A 14,876-nucleotide genomic window follows, 5' to 3' on the forward strand; every position below is an offset into this window, starting at 1 on the left:
GTTCTGTTCTGACCTAACTACCTTACAATACAGTACAAAAAAATCACAATTATATCTCAGTGCATCACAGTATTGTAACTGGACTCCAGTAACTGATGCTCAAAACAGCTTCAGAAATCAAGGTACTGAAATGAAACAGTGAAGTTTGAAACCTGCCTACTATTTTTATTTGTATATTGTCTTTTTTATATATGCCCATCTGCCCACCACTAACATAGCACACAAAAAGTTCAGGCTCCCCTAGCCCACATGGATCCATCATGCAAAAGTCTGAGCACACTTTGTCAAACTATGTTTTGTTAAGTGAAAATAAACATGTAATTTAACCAGGGGCGCCCAAACTTTTGGATACAGCTGAGCCACCCAGTCCAGCTCCACTCTTCTCCACTTTTACCATTCTTTCTGATCATCTCTCTGTTTTACCCCCACAGTCGCTCAGTGGAGCTGAACGGCTATACGGCTGCTCTGAGGGAGCAGTACATCGGCAATGCTGTGGCCCAGCACTACCAGTTTCTCCCGCACCTGTTTGGCTACACGGCGCAGCCCCGCAGCCTGTATCCTCAGAGCCATACCCTCATCAGCCAGCTGGTGGCAGCAGAGGAACTGGCCCCGCTGGGCACGCCCATGCTTATAGAGGACGGGTGAGCATTTGTTCCATTCAAACAAGCTCCCACTAGAGCTTATAGAGTGCTGTTTGCTGAGGATGTTACCTAATTATTAGTGAATGGAGGCCGTTATGTTGGCCTCTCAGGGTCTGGTTTAGAATACTGTCACTGTCATTTTCCTCCTCCTAAATATTTTTCTTACAGCAGCAGTGGTGTGTTTTCCACTTGACTGTGCAAGTTTGAAGTTTTGCATTAATGTGTCAGATTAACCGAGATTATTATTTTGTTAAATGGCTAGTATTAGTACTTAACTGCATCGTATACGTCTCTGTTCTCACCTATTCCCACTCTATGCTCTATCCTTACTCAGGTATCGGGTGACTCAGGTGGAGCTCTTTGCTCTGTTGTGTCGTCTGGCTGATGAGCTGCTCTTCAGGCAGATCTCCTGGATAAAGAAGCTGCCGTTCTTCTGCGAGCTGTCCATTGAAGACTACACACGCCTGCTGAGTGCCACCTGGCAGGAGCTCATCCTGTTGGCCTGTCTGACCGTCTACAGTGCTCAGATCCTGGGCGACCTGGCCAACGTCACTGACAAATACACACCGTCCGATGACGAGCTGCAGGGGTGAGTGTCTGCCTTCTACAGACATGCAGTTCTGCTTCTGGCCAGCAGGGTAAAAAAGCGCTGCTGAGCAATAAAAAACAAGTCCCCAGAAATACTCACATGAACAACATTGACAGCCCGGACTGGCCTGTTGTTCTACTTTCAGTACATTTTTGAGTCATATGTGAGGTTGTTATTTGCTGATTCACAACTACTGTTGCTCTTCATGCTGGATAAAACCACCTTAAGATCATAGCTTCTTAGACTAGGAGCGCTGACCTAGAATCTGGTCCATTCAGAAAAGTTGTAGTAAAATAAGACAAGAATCTGATCGTAAACCATGAAAGCAGCCGCACTTTACAGTATCAAGTAAATACATAAATTTGCATTTTCATAAAGAAAACATTTGCTAAGTTAGTCTAGTTAGTTATAACCTTATCATGTAGTGCTAAGTGCTAATATTAACAAAGTAGGCTTATAAAAACGCTGACCTTCAGATGTCCTGTTGTTAATTGTCTAGTTAGTTATAGTAAACTGTTGTGCTGTGTGCTAATAAGAACAGTATAGGCTTATAAAAGCGCTGTCCTTGAGATGTCCTTGGTATCTTTCAGAGCTGTAAAACTGAAGCTTTAGCATTAGCTTAAGAAAACATTTGCTAAGTTAGTCTAGTTAGTTACAACCTTATCATATAATGCTAAGTGCTAATATTAACAACGTAGGCATCTAGAAACGCTGTTTTTGAAATGTCCTTGGTGTCTTTTAGAGCCTCAAGGCTGAAGCTTTAGCATAAGCTAAAGAAAATAGTTGGTAATTGTCTAGTTAGTTATAGTAACCTAAACATATAGTGCTGTGTGCTAACAATAACAGTGTAGGCTCATAAAAACGCTGACCTTCAGATATCCTTGGTTTCCTGTAGAGCTTTGAGGCTGAAGCTTTAGCATTAGCTAAAGAAAACAGTGACTAAGTTAGTCTTTATTTAACTGCATGCTAACATTAACAATGTATGCTAGTAAAGAGTTATGTTAAGTGATTGTCATGGGTGCTTTCAGACAGACAACCATTTAAAATGCAGTGTTAGACAAAACTAGTATACTGGTTATTAAAAACAATATCAGTTAACTCTTTGCCTGCTAGACGAGTTTGAGGTTGTGCCTGTAAAACAATATAGAGCTAAACACAGTCTATAGCATCATGAATCAAACCCTTATTTATTTGTTTGTTCGTTCGTTCATCCATTTATTCATTTATTTGACTGAGAAGCCGTCCCTCTCGTGCATTCACATCTTAATTGATGCGTCCGATTAAGTAGTTTTGGGTATACTGGGGCTACTAGTGTCCGCCAAGTTTCACTGTAAAGGCCGTAATTGGGTTGAATGTAATGATTTAAAGCCACTCTGCTTTAGTGGCTTTAAATCATTACATTTGGCTCATTCTCTACGGTTCAGGTAACTGCAGGCATCTATGACCAAGTGGAAAGAGGAGAAATGAGTCTGTGTGTGTGAGAGAGACGTGTAGGAGGGAATGTGATGAGGACAGGCAGACACAGAGAAAGTAAAATAGTGCTGTTATTTGTTCCTGTTTCTTCTTTTTCTTTTCAAATGTAAAACTTCTGTGTTCTTCTGTATTGATGACCATTTGATCAAGCTATCCATCAGATTCAGTCAGCTTCCGGAACAGCATATTCGACAACCGCAGGATAAAGTCAGAGCGTGCTTTGATAGTGGACGATCAGCAGGAATTTTCCTCTCTCGGTTTTGGCTTCATGTACTAGTTGTCAAGTCATTGTGCAGGTGTGTGCCAGGCTGAAATACTAGCCACATCTGGAGCAGGAGGAGTGTGTGGTGTGTCTGTAAATTAGTCTGGAATCAGCTGACCCTTGTCTTGCTTCTTCTTGATCTCCTGTGTATGTACTGGGGTGAACACTGGGTGCAATCACAGAGCGTCTGGCATCGCCTTTAAATGAGCCGATGCTGTTTTAAAATGATGACAGGCTATTAGGGAGGAGAGCTGAGGTAGTTTGAAGCCCCAGTCTACTAATTTTCATGTTTTTCTTCTAATTATTGTCTATAGTTTTTACTATGAACTGGCAGAGAAAGAATGCTGTTGGTCTTTTCTGTTGAGAGTTGTGTCCACTCACTGTCCACTCTATTAAACACTCCTACCTGATTGGTCCACCTTGTAGATGTAAAGTCAGAGACGATAGCTCATCTGCTGCTGCACAGTTTGTGTTGGTCATCCTCTAGTCCTTCATCAGTGGTCACAGGACGCTGGATATTTTTGGTTGGTGGACTATTCTCAGAGGTGTTTAAAAACTCCAGCAGCACTGCTGTGTCTGATCCACTCAGACCAGCACAACACACACTAACACACCACCAAAACGTCAGTGTCACTGCAGTGCTGAGATTGATCCACCACCCAAATAATACCTGCTCTGTGGTGGTCCTGTGTGGGTCCTGACCACTGAAGAACAGGGTAAAAGGGGGCTAACAAAGTGTGCAGAGAAACAGATGGACTACAGTCTGTAACTGTAGAACTACAAAATACAAAATGCTTCTATATGGTAAGTGGAGCTGATAAAATGGACAGTGAGTGAAGAAACAAGGAGGTGGCTTTAATGTTATGACTGATTGGTGTAAATATATATAAAATATACATATAAAAATGTACAAAGGTGAATATAGCTAAAAGCTAAAAGTGCTTTGAGGCAAATGTGTGTTTCAGACAATGCTAATCGATCTACATAAGCTTTGATTTCTTGTTCGCTACATCAGCCTCGTTCCAGTGCATGAGGGGAGAATGAATTAGAAGTCATTTGTTGATATTATTTAGAATAACACCATATCAGGTTGATAAAATATAGCTAAACCAGATTTGAGCGCTCCTCTAATGGTACTTTATAGCATACCATGTGTCTGTGTCCTCTACTTTGTCAAAGTGTCTGAAAATGCAGTGGTGTCTGTCAAGAGTATAATGTTAAAGAGGTTGTGTTTGTGCACACAGGTTCAGCGAGGATGGCATGGAAGTGATGGAGAAGCTGATCTATCTGTTCCGCAAGTTCCATCAGCTGAAGGTCAGCAACGAGGAGTACGCTTGCATGAAGGCCATCAACTTCCTCAATCAAGGTAACCCAGCGCCTGCTCCAGCCTTAGCTCTGCATAATTAGCTGTTTAAATGTTTTATTGACATCTTGCTGTTCTGCAACAGTGTTTCTCTTCTCTTCTTAAGAATCCTATATACAGTTGTATGCAAAAGTTTAGGCACTCCTGGTCAAATGACAAATGTTTTGTTGATTTTCTAAGTGAAAATAGGTGGACATCCTCTACAGAGAACACACTTCTGCACATTTTAATTTACAGATGCTGTTAATTAGCTGAATTTAACATATTGGGGGAAAAAATAAACCAAAAAAGTTATGGCACATTTTATTTTTTCTGTTTTATTTTTTCCAGTTTTTAATTTTAATTTATTTTTTTATTTTCATGTTGGAAAACATTTATGTACTAGATATATGTATACATATACACACACACGCTCACACACACGTGTATATATTTATATATGTATATGTATAATCAGTTTTAGTGTATTTGCTCACATTTTATCCAAACATAAAAATCCAAAAATCATAGTGTATCATTGTTATTGTATGTATTGTATTCCAGGATAAATGGTTCCTAGAGTCACACTTGAGTATTCTTTTTATTTTTTATAATAATTCTTAAATGTTATAATAAATAAATTTGATCAAATTGTAATGAAATTTAAGATGCATTGCATCATTTCTTAATCTTAAAAATGAAAATTAAATCATTGTGTAGTCAGAGATTAATACCTCTACTTGTTAATACTGTGTAGGTGACCCTACCCTTGTTCCCTATGGAAATTGCTGCTCGAATTACTTTCAGTTTTTCACTGAAAGAAAAAAAGGGTTTTTATGGCTCCTACTTTCCGTATTTAGTGTTCTAGCGTGCATATCCATATTAAACACTTCCAATATCTAAAAACAATGCATACTTCGGAGTCTCTACTATTTACTTGGTCTGGGTGGCAGAGCTTTTCCTTCCATCCTCTCTGCATTGGGAGAGCTTTATTGGAAGGTGAAAGAAAATAAAGTCAAGAAAATCAAGGCTAAAGCAGTGACTAAATGGCAGCTGCAGGTATAAAACATTCTGTAGCTAATGGTGAAGCACTCAGGCTTTCATCTTATGGCAGGTACTTTATCATAATATCATCAACTTTTAGTTTTCTGTGATCATATGAACACTTGTGATGCAAACATTTATATAGGTTTGTAGAAAATACAACCCACTAGAAACTCACTCTTCCTACTGTAATTTTATTGCTGCCCAGGTGAGAGTTTTAGCACCGAGGGGACATGTAAAAAAAAAATAATAATAATATTACAGACGTCAACTACTACTGATCAACTAATCCAATCCAAATAGGGCTTTAGTGGCATTTAGTGCAAGAAACAGGTTGTACTGTATCTGTCAAGGACACTGAAGTGTTAGAATCTCTTGCTCCGCTTAGAAAATTCAGAAAATGCAAGTAAGTGCTGATAAAAATCTGACTTTAAACATTTATTCAGGGTTCAAGATTTTTTACCACACAGTAACGTTAGTGGTATTTGAGTAGTTAGTAACAGGGATATGATTCATATACTCTTTGACTAACAGCTGCTCTCTCTCTCTCATCTAGATATCCGTGGCGTGACTAACATTTCCCAGTTGGAGCAGCTAAATAAGCGGTACTGGTACGTGTGCCAGGACTACACTGAGTACAAATATCCTCACCAGCCCAAACGCTTCCCCGAGATCATGATGTGTCTCCCAGAGATTCGCTGCATCGCAGGTAAGGCTGGGTCAACTAGTGCCGCTAGTGTTAGATTTCATTATCACTGTTGAGTTTTCAAAGCAGGCGAGGAATCAAATAAGTAACAATCAACAAATCAGCTACTCAGCAGACTACAGTACAGATATCCACATCCTTTCAACTGAAACTGAACCACCGTCCCGAATGAAACCAGATGCATTTTACACCTTTAACAGCTATCAACTGTAGCCAGCTATCCAAGTTAAATAGGTTAAATTTTACTATAATAAAAATCTGTATAATTCAGTTGTTGAGATGTAAACAAAGTAATTCATACTGTTGTGAAACACTCATGTAGTTATCTACAATGCAAATATAACCATTTTATTTACTATCTGAAATGACCAGTGAACCTTCAAGTTTTTTATATGTATATAAGTTTTTTTGGGGGACTATATTGCCTTTTAACACCCTGTATGTGCCTCTCCATCCTGAAAATGTATTAAAAATATGTTTTTGGCCAAAACCTTATCTCAGAATAATGTTAAAACACTGTTTTCACGCATCAGGAAATACAGTTGTAAAAATTTGATGTTCTGGTTTTCTGTGAGGTAGCCATTAAACACTTCAGACGTCTGGTTCCTATCACTACAGTTCAGACTGTAGAATGGTGCATTTCACATCAAACCACTGTGAATAAACTTTCTTTAAATATGCAACTCTAAGAAGTAAACCGAAAAGATGAGTATGGTGTAAGTTTAATCTTCAGAGTGCCACTACTTTAGTTAGTCATGCTTAGCTTGCCATGGAAATGCTTGTTCCAATGATATTGGCCACATAAAGAGGCTCTGCCCACTCAGATTACGGCTGCTTGACTATGGCAAAAATCATAATCATGATTATTTTGTTCAGTATTGAGGAACACTAGTATTAACATGATTATTCATTCACTTTGGAAAAATCATGCATTTATTGAACTTTAAAAAAAAAAAAATAAATTAAAGACTCTCTTAGAGACCAAAGACTCTAATTCCGTCATCTTGGCTCGAGCTGAACTGAACATCACTCAGCCTGGCGGAGAGTGAGTTTGGTCTTTTAGGGAGGGGCAAAAACACACCGCTAAAAAAGGAAAGGGGTGCTCTGGATTTATAACACAAGACAAAATGAGAAGATCTTTGCGAAATGGAATGTGGAACAGTAACTATTTTATCTCGGTTATCTTTTTTTGACCATAAATGCTAGAAGCCAAAATTTGAAAATTAAATCTGATTAATCGTCCAGCCCTAACTCAAATGTGGCACCGCCCAAAAAGTGAAAAACCATGACGACGGCTCTAAACATACTTGTTATTTATTGCTATTTTTATTTTGATGTTCCAAACTGTTTGTCCACATCAAGTTTAACAGAATTCAGTTCACTCTTTCATGCTGGGCTTGCTTTTATTCCTCCTAACTAAATTCAAATAACATCTTTAAAAATCTTCAGTCTGCTTTTGAAAACAGTGGCATTCAGTGGACTTTGTATGGACTCAAGTTCTAACAGTGTTCTCATTTCAAAAAGCCCATAACAGCACAGCACAGCTGGGACCACTGACACATGGTGTAGAGCTAGTAAAGTGAGTTTAGAGAGAATTTACAGTGATACCACAGCAAATAGGGGCTTTACAAAGGGCAAATATATGGTTCGGTCAGTCAAGTACTTCTTATCTATAGGCATTTTAATGCATTTGATAGAACCTAACTCCCTCAGGTAAGGTATGAAACCGATCCTGTTCATGTTACACACGGAACAACAGAGCAATGTTTCTGCTTGGTTCAGGTTCAGTATAGCCAACAGCAGCAAGTGTCAGGAACACAATGTATACAATGTCCAGAATGTTATGGGGTGCAAGAAATGTGGGTTGTTTACAATGAACATCTGTTTTCGGGTTTGATAGGATTTTTGGTGTTAAAATGTCTTGATTCTATAGAGCTACAATTATATGTTACAATTTGGTTGTAGAAAAATAGAAGAATGGTTCTAAACTGGACATTTTTTCTGCTGTGCTGCCTCAAAATAACCCCCTGAAATGTTTTGGGTGATGTATTTGATAATGTGTATATGTGGTGTAACGCTGCATTATAGCAGATGTATGACTAGGTCAGAAATGAATAGCACGATGAATTAAGCTTGATTGTCTTTCACAAATGTCCTGAAGACGTGTGTGTTTGTTTATTTACGCTGTATTTTGTCTCCTAACTCTTTTTTCCTTTCGTGTTACAGGGAAGTTGGTTAACGTTCCGCTGGAGCAGCTCCCCCTGCTGTTTAAGGCAGTCCTGCACTCCTGCAAGACCAGCCTGAATAACTACAGGACCAGCTCCTCCCCCTGCGTGACAAAGGGCACCACCCCTGCCAACTAGCCTCGCCTTCTCAGGCCTAAGAAACAACCCTCCTCACCTACGATTGCACGGGGGGGGGTGTCGGAGGTGTTGCTTTTAGGGGGCAGGGACTTTGGTACCCCCGCCCCCTTCGTGAATGTAACTAGCAGCTATTTTATACTTGTTTTTTTTTCTTTTTCCTCTCTCTATTTATTACCAGACAGAGCTGAATGTATACTGATCCACACTGCGCACACATTGCTTCTGTTCGTGCACAAAATCCGCAGCGGAGTTTACGCCCGCTGGTCCGACTGTAGAATGTGTCAGTGTTGCCACTGCTAGGATTAGATTTACGGATAGGGTTTATTTCTTTTTGCTTATAGGGACGTGTATATGTGGGATGCAATGTGTAGACTACCTCAGGAAGGCAAACGCTTCGGGTGCCCCCTCTCTCCAGCCGACACAGAGGGGCACATAATGCACACCTACGTACTGTATAGCCATTAGGAGAGAAATGGTCAGTAGTCCACAGGACTCTTTAACATCAGTGCATACGTCCCACAATCAAACTGGGGATTGAAGAATTTTACTTAACAGCTGCATATTTCTGTTAGCTTCTCTCTTTTCTTTTTCTGTACTTTGACCACAGTGTTATGTATAGTTGGCGGCGAGTGAGCGATCTGAACAGCGGGGTGATCCAAAATGAATGAAGGACCACAGGCGTAAGGGAACGGGAGAAAGAGCAGCAACCACTTTATCTCAGCAGTGACGAGTTCATGTAGTAGGCGCGTGTGAACATCTAAAAGGGCAAAATGTGAAGTAGCATTTAGCCACTTAGCAATGCTGAAGTGTTGTGTTGGAGAAGGAGGTCTCCTTAGGTGCTGTTTGTGGCCCCCCGTTCCTCACCTCCAGCTGGACCGATCGCTTTGAAACAGGGTAAATCTACCGATTCTTAGATTGAGCTCAGATATCACAACAATGATGCTAGTTTTTGTAGTTTGTAGTTTCTGGACATTGTAGGTCCCGTTTTAGATCTTGATTTCTTTTTTTTGTGTTTTTTTTTTTGCCCTTTTTTACTATTATTATTCGGGAAAGAGGGGAGTGTTGTTTTTGAAGGGTGTTTATGGCGTTTAAATGCAGATTTACCACTGACCTGATAGGAAAGAAAATAACGTGGCCGACACGTTAGTTAGGCTTTGAGGGGGCGGCCTGGCTGGCCTTGGGAACGCTGAGGTATTTTGTTGCTTTCCCCCGAGGCGTTGCCGCGCGCGGCCCCTCAAACTCTCAGTTCAAACATTCCAAAAAATCATTAGATTATGCGTCGAGTAATGTTTACATATTTTTGCACCAGACAATGACAAGCGGCGGGCCATACCAAAGATGTGTGTACGGCTTGGTAATGCCCCCCATCCCCCACCCCAAGGCCTCTCGAGTGCAGTTAAAATCAGTGGTAACATTTGTAAAGCTTTCCTGAAGCTTCTCCTTTACCTATACGTAACGGGTCGGTTTTAAAGACTGGGATTAAGCCTAGTCTTGGACTACATTTTCCATTCGGTGGAGAATCCCCATTAAGAATGCTGTGTAGTCCAAGGCTTGTCGGGAAACTGACCCTGAATGTGCTGGATAGAGGAATAGTTTGATGAAAAATCAAATGATGAAACCATTTTCATTATTCCAGATGTAGTCAGTCAGCCGAGACATGCTTGATGTCTGAAATCTGCTTTGTTTTGCACTGGAGCTACAATGCTAATGTAGCTAATTAGCATTGAGCAAACTGCATGCCAAACCTCCACACCTGCCACGAACCTAAAAAATGGACAAAAGTATGATTATATTCAGGTTTAAAGATGCTGCTACTGTTGTTTTATTCCTTTAGTAAAGTTATTAACTACATTAGCCACATTAGCTACAGTGCAGAACTAGTAGCAGCGAGACGCAAAGATTCATGTCCTGGCTAACTGCCTACGTTTGGAGTGAGGTGGTAAGTTGAATGAATTGGATTTTTTGCCAAATATTTCGTAAAAATAAAAGATTTTTTCATCCGTGCACTCTGTTAACAATCCCTTGGGTTCAAATCGAGTGCTGGAGGACGTTCAGCATTTGCCGTATTGAGGCTAAATGTTACCACTTTATCCATCCGCCACTTCATGTGTCCTTAACCGTGTTTCTAAGCTGCCTGAAGGGCAGTTCCATCCGTCTGAACTCTCTCTTTTTTTTTTTCTTTTCTTCATCCGGTCTCACGTGTTTTGCCTACGTTCGTCTTTTTCTTACTTTTGTTGTACCTTATTCCATGTTTACTCTTGTAGCTATTGTGAATGCCATTTTCCGTTTCTGGTATTGTGTTATAGAGTGAAGGCTTATCGTTTTTCACGGTCGACGGCTCGATGTCAGAGGTCAGGCTGTGCTGTGCCGTACCCAGCCTGAGCCTAGACTACAGAATGTTTTGACACGCGCCTTTATGCAACACGCTCATTCAGCCGTACTGTCATTCTGGTTCTATTGTGGCTCTAATTTCAGTAACTGTACCCATGCATCCATGGCACGTCAGGCTGCTGGCCACACCAGCCTGCAGCTGTGAGCGTTTAACTCCATGGTTTGCTTTTTGTTGCTGTTCCACTGGGGTTTGTTCCCGTCTGTGCCCTCCGACGTTTCTACTTTGAGCGCACACTTCTTGAGGCCATACAAGAGGGCTATTATGCGGGAAATTTCACTGCAACAACGGTGGAGATTTTGCAGGACATTCTCTGTGAGACACTGTGAAGCTCAGGGATATTTTATTTTTATTCTTTATTTTTTTTCAGTTTTCATTTAGAGATACTTCACAAAGACCCCAATCATGCTCCACCGTGACCTTTCCTGCCCCTCCATCTCTGCCGATTGATGGTACGGCTGCTGTAGGCCACAGCAGGAGAATAAAAGGCAGGAGAGGATGTCCATGTCGAAGGGGAGGCTTTGAAATTTTATGCAGACGCCGAACCTATTGTTTCGCCGCATTGAAGATCCATTCTTCCATTCGCAGTGGCCACTTCTTTGAAAGCCCTCACCTTCAGTTTAAACACTTCTGAATGAGACGTATGATTCACAGACTTCGCTGGACATAAAACTGTTATCTGACCTCTAAACTCAGTCTCTTTTTTATAAATATAAATATATATATATGTATATAGTACTGTGCAAAAGTCTTAAGCCATCTGATAAAATGATAAAAGCTATTTATCAGTAAACATTTATTTGTTGAAAAATAAACGCTTCCAGTACAATAAATACAAATAAACAAATGAACAGCAGAAGTCCAGTGTTTACAGTTATGATACTATACCTCATTTATCTAATCAACCTTTCATTAAGTTAACCGTGTCCAGAACAAATCCGTGACTGGAGTGCAGTGAGAAGAATTCTTCTAACCAAAATATGACTAACTGGATGACTTTTGTATGTATTTGTGTTTATTTGTATTTGGTCTAGTTTTCTAATCTTGTGCAGTGTTTTACTGACAGAAGCACAGTTGCTGCCCAGATACATAATTTAAGCAATTTTTATATCTGCTTAAGACTTTTACACAGTTCATAAACATAGGTACAGTCGTGTGCAAAAGTTTTGGCACCCCCGGTCATATGATATATGAAGGTAATCGAACACGTCCTCTACAGGGAACACACTTCTGCACATTTTAATACACACTTACTGTTTATTTGCTGGAAAAAATAAAACATAAAATGTAGACTGTGTCATGTTATGTATGTATTTAATGTTTTCTTTTTTCCAATGTGATAAACTCAGCAAATAAACAGAAATTGTAAGAAAAAAAATGCCATATTTAGGTGTGTTCTCTGTAGAGGACATGTTAACTTATTTTTACTCAGAAAAACAACAAAACTTGAACGCAGGGGCTTCTAAATTTTGCGTGAAGTGGATTGTCCTCGCGTTTGTTTCTCATTTGTATTTTTTCTATTGCGATTTCTACATTGAAACTACCTCTTTTGTGTGTCACCATGTTGCGTATTACTGTTTATTTATTGGTTTCATAGCACCGTTGGCCCTGTTTCTTTAGCTTGTTTCTTACGGCATCGTAGCAGGCCGCGGCGTTTGCAGTAAGACGGCTTTCTTTGTTCTTCACAGTCAGGCTTTGACTCATTACGTGCTACCGCTGATCACCTGAAGGTGTTTCATCCACTGTTGAGTTATACTGAATGTCGTTAACTGCTGCATGCCACACTTGAGTTTTAGCGCTCTATTCTGTCCGTTCCATTCATCGAAGAAGATTGTCTTTTTCTCAGTGCAATTACATCTTTCTTTGAATGACCAGTATTATATTTGTTGTTGTAAACACTGTTAGTGAATTATTTTCATTAAGAATGTAATTCTTGTCATGACTGACATTATTCTGTTGTTTACAGACTTTTTTTTTTTGGTCACTGTTTACCCACTAATCATTGTAACGCTGTGACACTTTTCAGCCAATCAGTTTTCTTTCGCTTGATTGATACGGGTACAACTGATTGGTCCTTACAAGACTATCAAAAGTGCTGTCAGTTTTACACAAAGACTTGTTCTCTTTTTTAATTCTCTGTGACTTGAGAGGAAACTCTAATAGACACGATGGTGAATGTCAGGGCTTAACCAAAACCAAAGGAGCCAGATGAGGAGGAGGTTAATGAGCACAGCTGATATCTCAGGGAACAGATGCACTCCTTAGAATTAACCCACAGACTGAATGTAACGACATTGTTGTAAATGTAACATCCAGTGCAGTTTGAGGGCACATTCGTCAGGTGTTCTCAAGCGCGAGTCCTGATCACACTGAGGATAAACTGATTAAATTTCATATTATTATGAGTGTGATGATGTGAACAGCGTGTCCTTTGGTTTGTGTGTTTCTGGAGTGCAATCTGAAGTGCTTTTCCACAGCTGTGTTTCTGGCCTCTCTTGCTGCTCCTCTTACTTTAACTACCTGTGGAAAAAAATGTGACCCATACGTGTTATGAAAGCATGTTTAGAATGTTTTAGGACTTGAAACCAAATAAATGTGAATCTTATGCAACTGTGAAACTGTGTGTCGATTGTGTGTATTTTCATCTCTTGAATGAGCTTTTTTTATGAGCTTTTTTTAGCAGCGACCATTCAGCAGCATTGAGTTCAGCATGTTAGGATTTATTATAATTGATTAGAATGATAGTCAACAAAGTATACACTCATTTTTTGGCCAAAATAAAATTCTAAAACTATTTACATAATAATGTTTGGTGTTGCCTTATTGTCTGTATTCTAGGGCCCAAATGATAAAAATTTGCGGCTGAGACCAATCCCAATTTTAGGGGGCTAAAAATTCCAAGAACTGATCATATCGACCGATTTTATATTTGTGTTTTAAATTTTCATTTTAAATATTTCATACTGTGCATTTTACGTAATGTCAAAACACAATGGTGTTTTTTGTTGAAATTCACTAGTTCAATAACACTCTGTTATTGTGATACAGTTAACATGCAGTTTTTTTTTAAACATCTGCATAATTAAGCGATCAAGATGTAAACAAAGTAATTCAGAATGATTTGAAGTGAAGTGCACCCTTCTAGAGAATCTCACAGTGGTGGTGATGGGAACCAGATGTCCACATCTAAAAGCTCCCTCACAGAAAGTTATTACATTAAATGGTTATGAAGACACTGCCTGATGTCTGGGACACTGATTATGGTAGTTTTGAGAAGACTCTGGCCTGAACTGTATCTTTTAAAAGCTATTCATGGCAAGGAAGTAGATGCAGGGCTTTGTAAGAAAAGTAGCCCCCAAAGAAAACTCTTTTTTTCAGATTTACGACTAATTTACAATCATCAACATTACATAAAAGCTCAGAAGACTCGTGTAGGTTCACTGGAGCTTTTGGTTAACAAATAAAATGGCTACATTTGTGTTGTAGACATGGTGACCCCTGGTTCTTATCACCACCACTGTACAGAAATCTGAGTCTGTAAATTTCTCTACAATGAACTATTTCACACCAAACCACTCTGATTCTGTTTGCTGTCTGAAAGATTGAACCATGCTGAATTAAAAAAAAAAATGGAGTGAAAATGGAAAGTGGAATTCCCTTTTAAACACGGGGTGTCTTTGTACTGGGATTCCCAATGGTGTAACCATCCATAGTTTTGCCCTATCATTGTCAGTCTGAATGCTTGGGCCAACAAAATCAACAATGTTTTTGCAGATACCGATAAAATCGCGAATTGTCAATATCGACCAATATTATTGGCCAACCAACATATCTGTTGGGCTCCACTGTATTTCACTACTGTTTAAATAGCTCCTCCAGTCACATTTGCATTTGTTTTAAAAATGATTCTGAATCAGACCAAAATAACTGAATTCAGTTGAAATATGGTGACTACATGATACAGCATATTGTTTCTTGTAGCATTAGAATTGAACTGTTGTGAGCTTCTTGTGATGCACACTGAGGAAACTGCTTTATCTATAATGGAATTTCAATATCTTGTAATC

The 14,876-nt window shown here is 39.5% G+C and overlaps 1 protein-coding gene across 1 annotated transcript in view; it reads left to right on the plus strand.

The window, feature by feature from the left end:
* nr6a1a (nuclear receptor subfamily 6, group A, member 1a) overlaps window positions 1-8,420 on the plus strand; it is a 27,468-nt gene extending 19,048 nt beyond the window's left edge. Inside the window, exons 5-9 of the mRNA XM_036578294.1 lie at window positions 432-641; window positions 976-1,230; window positions 4,210-4,331; window positions 5,908-6,060; window positions 8,284-8,420. Of these exons, the coding sequence (XP_036434187.1) occupies window positions 432-641; window positions 976-1,230; window positions 4,210-4,331; window positions 5,908-6,060; window positions 8,284-8,420 (877 nt within the window). The remainder of the gene's footprint in view (window positions 1-431; window positions 642-975; window positions 1,231-4,209; window positions 4,332-5,907; window positions 6,061-8,283) is intronic.
* The last annotated feature ends 6,456 nt before the right edge of the window (window positions 8,421-14,876 follow it).

The sequence above is a fragment of the Colossoma macropomum genome, unplaced genomic scaffold, assembly GCF_904425465.1.
Source record: "Colossoma macropomum unplaced genomic scaffold, Colossoma_macropomum, whole genome shotgun sequence".
In the NCBI taxonomy this organism is placed as follows: Eukaryota; Metazoa; Chordata; class Actinopteri; order Characiformes; family Serrasalmidae; genus Colossoma; species Colossoma macropomum.